This window comes from Dasypus novemcinctus, chromosome 16 (assembly GCF_030445035.2).
Source record: "Dasypus novemcinctus isolate mDasNov1 chromosome 16, mDasNov1.1.hap2, whole genome shotgun sequence".
Lineage (NCBI taxonomy): Eukaryota > Metazoa > Chordata > Mammalia > Cingulata > Dasypodidae > Dasypus > Dasypus novemcinctus.
Window position 1 is genome coordinate 65,292,979 of NC_080688.1, and position 13,041 is coordinate 65,306,019.

General features: G+C 39.0%; 1 protein-coding gene across 5 annotated transcripts in view; it reads right to left on the reverse strand.

Moving 5' to 3' along the window:
* DYM (dymeclin) overlaps nt 1-13,041 on the reverse strand; it is a 542,345-nt gene that overhangs the window by 99,055 nt on the left and 430,249 nt on the right. For all 5 annotated transcript variants that reach the window (XM_071208556.1, XM_058277682.2, XM_058277681.2 and 2 more), the window contains one exon: nt 4,450-4,563. In XM_071208556.1, the coding sequence (XP_071064657.1) occupies nt 4,450-4,563 (114 nt within the window). The remainder of the gene's footprint in view (nt 1-4,449; nt 4,564-13,041) is intronic.

Here is a 13,041-nt window from a genome sequence, read left to right on the forward strand (position 1 = left end):
CTCCAGATCTTACCTGCTTGTAACAGGGCACTGAATTCTGTGTATATTTGAATAGGAAAGGAATGTTATGGAGAATAGCTCTAAGAAAATTAATCTCGGAATTATAAAAGATAGAATCCTAGACTCTTAATTGCAAGAAATCTTTGGGGTCACCCTATATAACTTCTTCCTGACAGGAGTTCTTCCCTCTCCCCCACTCTCTGCCCCCGTATAGTGGATTTGAGTCCCCTTGCTATTCAGATACTCTGAGAATGACCATTTAGACTTTTATTTGAGTACTGCACTATTTCAAGAAGCCACATATTGACTGCTAAATAACTTCAGTTGTCAGAAAGCATTTCCTAAAGGTTGAACTAATTCTTGTCTTGGTCCAATATCTACTTATTGCCCTCTGGCATAAAATGAAATGTTTAATTCCTCTTTTACAGTAGAATCCTTCAAGCAGTTTGAACACAGTTTTTCTATTTTCCTGAAGCTGGGTTGTATATCCTCTCTTCCACACCTTATGTAATTTACACTCTTTACTATAACTTCACCTATATTTGTGCACATTTTAGTTTATGAATGTGATGCTAACTTTGATGTTCAGACTAAATCTAACCTTTCTAGTGTGGTCTTCCTAGCACAGAACAGAACAGGGTACAGTACAGTGGATAAAACCACAGATTCTGGAAAAAGACTGCCTTGTTGTGAGGCCCAGCTTTGTACCTCGGCAGTTACCTAACTTATCTACATCTTAAGTTTCTTTACCTATAAAATCAGCGTAATAACAGCACCAATTCATAGAGTTGTTAAAAAGTGCTCAGAAAAGTGCCTTGCAGGGTTATTATTATGTGGAGTTTGAGTTCTCAAATTTTACTGACAGGTTATATCTGCCAGGTTCTTGAGAAATGGTTCATCTGAGCTTTAAGATTTAAACTCATTTAAAAGGACTGGCATCACTTCCACTATTCACTTGTATTCATCTTGAGCTTCATTTTTTTTGAAGGATATACTTTTACCAGTTTGAGATAATTCTGACTGAAGGTGAAAAAAGAAACAAATTAAGGTTTGAAAATGGGAGAACACGTAAATAAATAAATCATATAACCTTATCAATTGTCCCATGCTGAAAGCCTGCAACTTATTTTCCTTGCTTTCCCCGTAGGATCAAAGCCCTTTCTAATTTGAGTCTGCTGACCTTTGTATAAGTTCATGTTGCTCATTACATTTGGCCTTCTACACATACTGCTCCTTCTGTCTCATTAGAGAACTCATATTGCTTTATCAGTTTTCTTTAGATCCTATGCCACATTGTCTGCTGGCAACTCAAGCAGCAACCTTCCCCTATACTATAGGGGCTGAAAGCCTGGTAACTACATTTGCTAGAACATCTCCAAGCAGAGTGCTAGGTTACATTCTGGCAATGAGAGGAACTTGGGAGTACTTTGGAAGATAAACAAGAAACAGAGGTCTTTTTGCTCTGGTAACAGAAGTGGGCAGGCCTATGGGTTTCAGAAGATAGTAGCAGACTACAACTATCTCCTAGGAGGCCTCCGTGTGCCTCCCTCCCTACTAGACAACTGCTTGGACTAATTCTTTTGGCACTTCCACTTCTACTACTACCGAGGCTCAAGTCAAGCAATGGTCTTCTAACTGGTCTCTCTGCTTCCATTCCCGTCTCCCTGTATATTCTGAACAGAGAAGCCAGAGCGATCCTTTAAAAATGTAAACCACTCTCTTCCCCACTCTCATGCCACTCTCTTCCCCACTTCAATCAGGAAAAAAAGCGAAAATTATTAAAATGGGCTATAAGGCCCAACCCCAGTCATCTGTGTCCATCTCCTAACACTCTTCCCCTTGTTCCTACAGCTCCAGCCTCTCTGATCTCCTTGTTTTTCCTTCAACATTCCTGGCATGCTCCTAGGATAGGTCCTTTTCAGGGGCTGTTCTTACTGCCTGGAACTCTCTTCCAATATCAGCATGCTCCATACCTGCACCTTCACCTTATCTTTGCTAACTACTGCCCAGGCTACTCTCTAATTCTACAGCTTCCTAAACCACACTCTCACCAACAATCCCCATCTCCCTTAATGGGGCTCTCTCTTTTCTTTATTTTCCATAGCACTTGTCATGCTTTAATACACTATGTAATTGTTATTTACTATGCTTATTGTTTATTGTCTGTCTCCTCCTGCTAAATTGTGAGGCCTGTGATGGCACGGATCTTTATTCACTGATGTATCCAAAGCCCTTACAACAATGCCTGCTGCAGAGCAGTAACGTGATAAAGGTTTATTCAGTGTTGACTGAACCTTGTGGCAAGCTTAGACCAGTCACACCATATATCCTTATTGTCGTTGGTCATTGCCTCAAGCAGAAACCCTCCCAGTTGGTCATCCTCTGCTGTACTTCTTTTTTTAATTTAAAAAATTTTTTATTTCTCTCCCCTTCTCTCCCCTTCCCCCACCCCCCAGTTGTCTGCTCTCTGTGTCTATTCGCTGTGCGTTCTGTGTCTGCTTGTATTCTTGTCAGTGGCACCGGGAATCTGTGTCTCTTTTTGTTGTGTCATCTTGCTGCGTCAGCTCTCCATGTGTGCAGTGGCACTCCAGGGCGGGTTGTGCTTTTCTCAAGCGGGGTGGCTCTCCTTACGGGGTACACTCCTTGGGCAAGGGGCTCCCCTACGCGGGGGACACCACTCACTGCATGGCTGGGCACTCCTTGTGTGCGTCAGCACTAGGTGTGGGCCAGCTTCATCACACAGGTCAGGAGGCCCTGGGTTTGAACCTTGGACCTCCCATGTGGTAGGCGGATGCTCTATCCGTTGAGCCAAATCTGCTTCCCTGCTGTACTTTTGTCCACAGAAAGCTCTATGCTTTCTCTCCCCTGATCCAACCTCCTACCCACTGACCTTTCCAGTACCTTTCTGAAGCCCTATTTCATGGTTATTAGGTATTCCTATTTTCTCATCCTTTGTTCTAATCTCCTTCTCCTAACTCATGTTTTATCCTCCTCTGACAGTCGTGTAATATTTTCACTTCTTTTTTGATTCAGCTTAGACACCAAGATCCAGCATTTCCTGTGAGCAACACTCTAATTTTCATGGATTTTTATGCTGGTTCACAGTGCTTTAATTTTTATGTAAATTTGAAATAGTACAAAATAATGTCTTTCTTTAAGTAAAAATGGAAGTAATATGCATTTCCTACATTTAAAAAATTGTCAGGGATAGCATAATGTCAAAGCTAGAGGGTCCAGTGAATGGTAATCTGTTTTTATGCTATTGCCACATGGTGGTGCCACTTTAGCTGATAAATAGAAATACCTGCTATCTTTGGCCAGTATTGTGTGAATCTTGCTGCTGTTTATCTACATGGAACTCCTGTAAATGATTATAATGACTAATGTGCTGTTATTTTACAAACTGTTATTATAACTGAAAATATTTTTATATTCTATAACAATATATCTCAAGCCTTCATTAAGCAGTGGTTCTAGTGATAGTGCTGAAAAACATACCCTCAAAACAGTAACTTTGGAACAGAAGTTCATTGTGATAAAACAGTATAAAGAAGGTCAAACAACCACTATGAAACAGTGTTAATTTAAGAGAGAACACTCCATAAAAATTGGAGCTAACAAAGGAAAGAATTTTTTAAAAAGTACTAAAGTAAAAATATGCAACAATGTTGTACATTCATGCATCCCCCAAAATATCCCCTTTATATTTTTCCCCAGGGGAAAATTTGTCTTGAACCAAGAGTTTTTTATCATCACAAAACTTTAGAAACACTCTATCAAGTAAACGTAAATGCCTTCTTAAAAATATGCTATTTCTCTTACCTCTTCCATGAAATGCTTCTCTTTCCATTGCTATATTCTAGGAATATAGCAATTAGTGAAGTGGTTATGTAAATAGGCATTGAAGCCAGAATGCCAGGGTCTGAATCCCCCAGCTCCATTATGCTCTAGTTGTATGGTTTTGGGTAAGTTACTTAACCTCTAGGGGCAACAGTTTCCTCATCTGAAAAATTAGGTTATTAACACTACCTACCTTAAAGCGTTGTTGTGTGGACTGAATGAGTTAATATATATAAGACATTTACAATCCTACATGGCACTAAGTAAACATCATTATCATCATCTTTCTATCAACCTTCGATAATACACAGAAGATGAAATTTGTTTCACTGGGTTAAAAAAAATCATGGTATATGAATCACTCTAAGTATTTGTAGTGGTTATTAATAGCATATATAGGGATATTAAGATACGACTCCCTTTGATATTTTCTTTGGAAAAACTGTCAGAAACTTTCTTTACCACAGTTCTGTGTGTATAACATCGTAGTAGAGTAGGCAGTATGTTAAAGGGTGGTATGATTCTAGAGAGAGCCTGCTCAGACACAAATATTTATATCAAGTGATATAACAGTATGTGTCAACTGAACATTTCATTAGCCAGTCTTACCTTTAGTCTATCTTTGGGCAATGCAACAACCCCTTGCTTGATGATTTCCAGGACCCGTTCCACTGACAGCTCAGCTCCAGCTTGTAGCAACCTTGAGCTAAAGAAGGTGATCACCTGGAATGCAGAGTGTTATTTTTTAAACAAGTAGATGTGTAAAATGTATTTTCAGTAGATGCCTTTCTTGCACCATCCATTTCTAGAGTGGCCTGGCTTTTAATTTGCTAGCCCTTCTAAATGAAGTCATCTGTATGCAGAGTTTGATGGCTGAATCAGGGTCAACCACTGATTATTCTGGGCTGATCAACCATTCTGGGAATTATGTAGCCTCCTCCTTCTGCTGCCTCACCTTGCATTTATATCTGGAGAGCAGGATCCATCAGAAGATAGGAAGAAAAAGATAAAGCTTAAGATCCGTCAATTTTGAGACTTAACAGTGACTCTCAGAAAAGGCTTAACACAGGAGTTTGAAACTAATGGCTAGAATGATGTTTTGGGAATTATTTATAAATTTAATTTATCCACATTACCCTTACACCTAATCACTAGGGATAACCAACAGCAGGCCATATTTACTTTTGTTTCATGCCACAGCACAGCCTGAACTATGTAGTAAGATGCTAACACATTGTATTTTGGAAATAACACTGTTCCTGTGATTTGTCTCTAAAAACTAAAAGGATGTACTTTTTTAAAAAAAGCAAATCATATTTTGAAACCTTAATACTACTAAATCAGTAAGACTGTAGACTCCATTTTATTCAAGAGAGTAATACTTGAGTGCTCAAACAAGCAAATACATGAGAGGCTTTTTTAAAGCTTAACATTTCCTTTTACACGTTTTCTCTTTTATAGGTAAAATATATTATATTACAATTCTTTGTAGACATTTTAATAAATTATCTTTCAAGATTATTTTCTTAAATATTAATTGTTCACAATAACTACTTTTCTCTTAACTATTCTAATGGAAAAGAACACTATATTATATAAATATCACTGAAACGCATTTGTTCTGGAAAGTAAAGAAACGTAGCAGGAGCCAGGGACCATTAGTAAACTGGTACCTCAAAACTCTTTGGCAATGCATAAAAACAAGGCAGCCAATGGCTGGTTACACTGCTTTTGACTCAAGAGAAATTATTTCTTTATCTCAAGCAGGTAACTATTAATAATACCAGGCCCTCTGCAAGTTGCTTATTTTGTCCACAAAAGGTTGGTTTTTCTATATATGCCTATGGATTTTATTTTGCCCAAGTGAGATTTCCAGCTCCTTTTGGAGTTCTAGATAAAATTTTGTTCATAGATCTTATACATAGCAGGAAGTCAAAATGATTTTTTATAATATAGTGAATAAATCTTTGAAAAAAGACAAATACAAAAACAAAACATATTACAATAGTTATATTAAAATCTTATTTTAAAACATATAACAACATATATAAATGATTTCCACCGGCTGTACGGGATCGAAGCCTCCCCACCTCAATTAGAGGTGGAGTGGGCATCACTGTTCATCCCAGAATCCTCAGGATTGGGGAATGAACTGTGAACTGAAGGTAGACTTACTAGTATTCTACTTAATACTTACCGTGATTCTAGCAAGGGAAGAAATATCGTTGATGTGGAGGCAGTATCCGCTGGAGGTTCTGACGGTAGGGAGAGGGGGATGTGTAATGCTGGGGCATTTTTGGGACTTGGGAATCATCCTGAATTACATTACAATGATAAATACAAGCCATTATGTACCTTGCCATAACCTACAGAACTGAATGGGAGAGAGTGTGAACTACAATGTAACTATAATCTATGCTTAGTGGCAATGCTCCAAAATATGTTTATCATTTGCAATGAATGTACCACACTAATGAAAGAAGTTGCTAATATGGGAAAATGTGGGAGGTGTGGGGAGTGGGGCATATGGGAATCCCCTATATATTTTCTGGAATATCTATGTAATCTCAGCATCTTTTAAAAAATAAAAAAAAGGAAAAGAAAAAAAAAAAAAAGGAAAGCAAAAAATTGCTGGAAATACAAGGAGAAAGAGATAAATTCACAATCATAGGGATTTTATACATTTTTAATATGTAATTGAAAGAACAAGCAGAAGCACAAATAAATGATTTAGAAAAATTGGAAAAAAAAGAATGAAGGAAAAAAACCATACGATGCAGAAAAGCTATCTTTAAAAAAATGCAGCACCCTTTCTTAATAAAACAATACACAGAAAACTAGGAATAGAAGGGAAACCTCCTCAACATGATAACGAGCATATATGAAAAACCTACAGCTAACAACATACTCAGTAGTGAAAGACTGAAAGCTTTCTCTCAAAGATCAGGATCAAGACATGAATAATCCAAAAAGGAAGTCAAGAAAAAAAGTAGTATAAAAAAAACTTGGTTTGAGGTAGAGTTGATACTAAGAGATAGAACAGCAAAGAAAATAAGGGACTCTCCAATAGAGGAAAAATTTAGGGTTAGGACTGTCCGATTGCAGTTTAAGTTGTTTCCCTGTTTTTGTTTTAATTCTTCTTTTCATCTGAAACTAGTCTATCCCACTACTTCTCAAAAGAAAAAAAGGGGGTGTATTCTATCTCTCACCTGATTATTTCCTGCACTGATTATACATTACTTCTCTATTCCCATAGTATCTGAAAAAATTATCACTAAATTAACTCTAGGACAACAGCCTCCTAGAAAGATTAATGATATACAATTTACCTCTATAAAAGAAGCAAAAAAAAAAAAAAATATATATATATATGAAATAAATGTTGGTAAGGATGTGGAAAACCTGGAACTCTCTTATATTGTTGATGGGAATGCAAAATGGTGCCCTTGCTGCGGAAAATAGTTTGGTAGTTCCTCAGTAAGTTGAACCTAGATATAGAAGCTTTGAACACCAGCAAGAACTGGCAGAAATGTCTTTCTCAAAGCTTCAGAAAACAGTTAAAGGACTGTAGTAACAGAGCACACACTAAATAAGGAAAAGACGACTTAAAAGCAGGAGGATCACGTGGCGCTCTGACTTGTCCCTCTTCCAGCTCGCACTGGCCTGGGGCTGAGCCAGCTTGTGCTCCCAGGGCAAATCCTTGGTCCGCTGTCCAATGATGCAGAGTAAACCTTGTGTGCATACTCGCAGCATGTATGTATGGTCCAATCTATCTAGCCTGAGACACCTGCTGTCCCAGAACTTGCCCTCTGTGTAGAAGATAGCTCACTGAACTCTCCTACAGAACTAAGGGGAGGCAGTCAAGTGGCTGCCTGGGGCAAGGGATTGCCTGCAGTAGGACATACAGGGCAGTGCCTGGGACTCAGAATAACTGTTTCCTAAGGAAGAGGCAGCATTTGTATCAATGTAAACGGGAATGCCTAGGGCCACCCACATATACCCAAAACAAGATGCATACACTGAAAGCATGAGGGAGTCCCCTACAGTTTGGCCTGAAGCTATTCTCTAAACACATTTTATGAATAAGCTCTGAGTGAGAACACTCACACAGGTCAATCTGCAAAGACTACAAGAGGTGCTTTCCTTTTTCCCTTCTCTCTACCCTTCTTTTCTTGGCTCCTAGCATTCAAGAAATGCTTTGTTATAACACTCCATATAAGCTTAAAAAACAGATGCCTCAGAGTCTAAATTCTAGCAACAATATAATAATATATCAAAATGTCCAGGTTTCAACAAACGATTACAAAACATACAAAGAAATAGGAAATGAAGGGCCAGGCAAAGGAGAATGTTCAAGTATTAGAAATCATCAATGAGGAGGACAAGACCTGGGACATACCAAAGACTTTAAAAAAAAGTCCTAAATATGCTCAAAGAACTAAAGGAAAACAAGGACAAAGAGCTAAAAAGAAATAAAGAAAATGATAGATGTACACAAAGAGTATCAGCAGATAGATGGAAATTATGAGAAGGAACCAAACAGAGCTAAATATCATAGTAAGAAATTTAAAAATTCCCTGCAGGGGTTGAACAGCAGATTGTAACTGGCAGAAGAAAAAAATCAATGAACTTGAAGATAAGGCCACTGAAATCACCCAGGTTGAAGAGGAGCAGAAGGAAACAATGAAGAAAAGTGAACAGCCTGAGGAACCTGTGGGACACCATCAAGCATATTGTAGGAATCCCTGGAGAAGAACTTTATAGTGGCTATAAATCTATAATGCAAAGTCTTCCTGAAAATTGTTCATTTTTATGGATTTATTTCTTGTGAGATTATATTGACTCATCATTGTTTTTACCTTGTAATGTGGCTCTTGTTCTAGTAGGAGGGGGTGGATTTAGCTCTTCCATTTTCTTTTTGTCATGTTTACTTATATCACTATATTATCTTCAATTTGCAGTTCCTTTGCAGGAATCATACCAAGCCTCCATTTTGTGAGAGTTCATTTTGTTAATTCTAGATACCAGGAACACACAGACTACAATAAACTTCAAGTGCAGTTTTTTTTTTTAAGATTTATTTTTTATTTATTTCTCTCCCCCCCTGCCCCGCCCCGATTGTCTGCTCTTCTGTGTCCATTCGCTGTGTGTTCTTCTGTGACCGCTTCTATCCTTATCAGTGGCACTGGGAATCTGTGTTTCTCTTTGTTGCCTCATCTTGTTGTGTCAGCTCTCCGTGTGTGCGGCGCCATTCCTGGGGAGGCTGCACTTTCTTTCGCACTTGGCGGCTCTCCTTACGTGGCGCACTCCTTGTGCGTGGTGCTCCCGTTCGCAGGGGACACCCTGACGCGGGGATACCCCTGCGTGGCACGGCACTCCTGGTGCGCATCTGCACTGTGCATGGGCCAGCTCCACACGGGTCAAGGAGGCCCAGGGTTTGAACTGCAGACCTCCCTTGGGGTAGGCGGATGCCCTATCCATTGGGCCAAGTCTGCTTCCCTAAGTGCAGTTTTAAACTTTAAGTGAGGCCATTTTGCCAAGACCTCTAAGTTAAAGAATTCCTCCTACTTTTTCTCAAGATACTGAGAGTGCTGTATCTGACATACAGACCTTGGTAGGTTGTCGGTGCCAATATTCATATTAGTAAAACTAAATACATTCATTTTTAGATGAATAAGCAAAATATCTAATAGTTTCTTCCCATGCTTCTATGGATGGTCAGTGAAATTACTAGGGAATGTGTACCCTGGATATTGCCGATTGAGATAATAAAATGCAAATAAAGCTAAATTGAACATATTATAGAATTCATACACTCATAGAACTTAAAACTGACAAAAGAGAGTGTTTATATATGCCATATCATTAAGAACAAAGAAATGTAATGACAGTCCAGTTTTGTTCATTCTGTGGTCTGAACTGACTTGTCTCTAAACCACAAAGAATTCCCATTCTTAACAAGAAAGTTGCTGAATAGGCATGGGACTCAGTTTCTAAGGATGCCACTTTTTTTTCAAACTGACTCTAATTTGTATTTTTTAAAGCTGCCATCTTAATGTTTGTACATTTGAACTCACAGTGTTTTGGAAAATGAGGTATCATTTTATATATCAAAAAGGAAGGAAATAAATAATCAGGTGCTGCTTCTTACTTTTTCATGTTATCTCCAGCAATCCTCATGTTGCAAAATGGAGTCCAGGCTTAGATCTCCTAACAAAAAATGTTTGAGGGGTAGGGTGTAAGTTGTTTAGCCAAAAATTTCAGTTGGAAAAACCTGTATTTCCTACCACGGGGTTAGAATTTCTCATACAATGGTAATTTTAATGATGATGACTTCAACAGACATGTGGCTTCTATCAATTTCCATAGCAACCATTAAAACTGTTAAAATAGATCAACATTTTTACCTCTCTCTGAGAATGTTTGCAAAAGATAGAGCCAATAACAGAAAAATTTAAAGGGAATTCTCTGGCTAAGATGGTAATGAATGCTTTGTTAGTGTAGCTCAAAGCCAACCTTTCAAAGGAAGCTACTTTCCCACAGTGGATGTTTTACATGAAATCTAAATATGACACATTATCCTCAATTATGCTATTGGTTTGAATAGTAATTGTCCAATGTCATGTTCTGACTAATTAGTTGTACCCTTTGAATACTGTCAAAATCACATTTAACCAACTGTCATGAAAGCAGTCAGTCATCACCAGATGACAGATTTATAGAAATGACAAACTTTTCTGGGGTAGATGAAGGTCAAAAGGAGGAAGTATATGTCAACTTTTCTTGCTTTCCAAATGGCCATTCTCCTAAGAGAGTAGAGAGCTAAGTTGTGTGTGTGTGTTTTTTTTTATTGACTGGTAAACGTTTTAAAAAGTGAAATACATAGGTATTTCTCACTGACTTGGGTTTGGATTTGTATTTTGATAATACATGTATTGACAACCTATTCAGTGGAGGAGACATACAGAGGATTTACAAAGGACATAGAAGATAACATTTTCTGTCTTTGAGAAAGATGCGATCTAATTGGGGAGACAAGATGCAGAGCATAGGCATGTGTAATTTAATAGATTAGACATCAGGGTGGAGTAGATCATGAACTACTCCAAGTCAGAAGGCCTAGATTTCAGTCGTGTAGTCTTCCTCTTTTTTTTTTTTTTTTTTTAAAACAGTCCTTTTAAAATGCAAAACACATTCTTAGTTCACAGTCTCTACAAAAACAGCCCATGGGCTGGGTTTGGCCTACAGGCCGTGCTTTGTTGAACTCTGCACTAGATCTTTTAAATATACTAGTCATAATTATTTCAGTCATCACTGAGTCTGGGTTCATTGATTGTCTTGCCTCTTGTCAATATGACTTTGTGACTTTTTTACTCTCCTGTGTTTTTTAAATGTCTCATAAGGTTGGAGAGAATGTTGGACATCGTATGTAGAACAGGAGAGTCTGAAGTAATTACTATTTATGACAGAAATGGGCACGCCTCTTCTTCAGTCAGGCCATTAGTGTTGGGGGTTAGGTTAATTTAGTCAGGAGGTGAGCTGGATTTGTTTTTTTGTTGCTATGGCTACCTTCAGTGCACCACAGGTTTCAGATTTCTGTCATGATGTCTTCTGCTTAGAGTGGGAACAGGAGTGCTGCAGCGTTTTTCAGGGCTCGTGTTCCACTTTTAGTTATTTCAATACGCCTGGGCCACAGAGTGGGGTTTCTATCACGCTCTGATCCTTCCCCAGGGGCAGAGAGCTGTCACCTGTTATGCAGTTCTTGCTAGGCTGGTGGAGGGTGCTGGGAGGGAGGGAAGCCTTTGTTATTCTGGACCTGTGGTCTTAAGGCCTCAGTATAGGTCCTGTGTGCCTGGGCCTAGGGGTGTGGCTTTCTTAGCTTTTCTCCCCCTCTTCCCCAGAGCAGCCAGACACGGCCATGTACCTGTGAGCAGTCCTGTGTAGGAGACCGCTACTGGTTTTGTTACAGGATCCTGGAGCCAGGATAGTTTCCTGTCCCTCCTCAACAAGCAGAGGGTATATTCTTCTGTCCTTACTCGAGCACCAGTGGGTCTCCATCTCTACGCCTTGGCAGCACCAGCGTTTGAAGCTCTTACCCTAGTATCCTAAGGATCTCATTGCTCCATATGAGAGGAGGGTCCCGGCAGAGGCTTTGAGCTTCATACTTTCCTGTGTTTGCATCGCCTTGGGAGGCTCTCTCTGGTTTCCTACCCTGATTCCAATCTGTCAAATGAGTACTTGGTAGAGATCAGCAAAAAAGAGCCTGTATGTGAGTGCAAACTCCCCTGGTGTCTGCATCTCTTGGGGATTCTATAATACCACACTAGCCTATACACAACCTTTAGCAAGTTGTTAAAAATGTATCTGATTTCTTTTTACACACTTGCATGGTGGCTGCATAGTCCTCTTGTACTCTACGGCAGGCAATCCAATCCTGGTATCTTCTCTCTCATTGGAGGGGGTGGGGGGAGGTAGTCCCTAGCCATCCTTGGCATCCAGGCTCCTTAGCTGCCTAGTGACCCGAGACTTCTGAAGGTTTCAAGAAAAGTTAAGATTTTATGGTTTATCTCTTTTTCTCTTTGTAGTGTAGTTCTTACCAGCATTCTATGTCCTAGGTGTAAGTGGAACCTTAGGAAATATATTTTTAAGTAACTTCATTGAGGTATAACTGACATTCAATAAAATGAATACACATATTTAACCATTTTAATTGTGTAGTTTTGACAAATACGCACACCCTCATGTCCTTTGAGGCACTCCCTCTCCCCCATTCCTACCTCCCCTCTGCTCTTTTTGCCTAGAATACCCATTTGCAGCTCACTCTCTACCTCCAAGTTTTGGCTCATATGGCCTTTCTCAGAGGGTCCTTCCCTGACCTCTCTCTTTAAATCTGCCATCTCCCACCCCAAATACCCCAAGTACCACTAACTATCCCACTCTGCTTTTTTTTTTTTGATTGGAGTAACTGGGTGGATATTCATGCCATTTATTGAGACAGCAAAGATTGCAGAAGAAAAAGTTTATTTATTTTGCATTAATTATTTGAAGAAACTCAAGAATTCTGATTTAATCTTGTTAAACATTTGTGGGAATGTCTAATATGCAATTTGATGCAGTAGTTGGAACCCAATAAGGATGGGTCAGATCTGGAAATACACAAGATCCAATGTGAATATCATACTGTCTAGAGATAAAAACTGG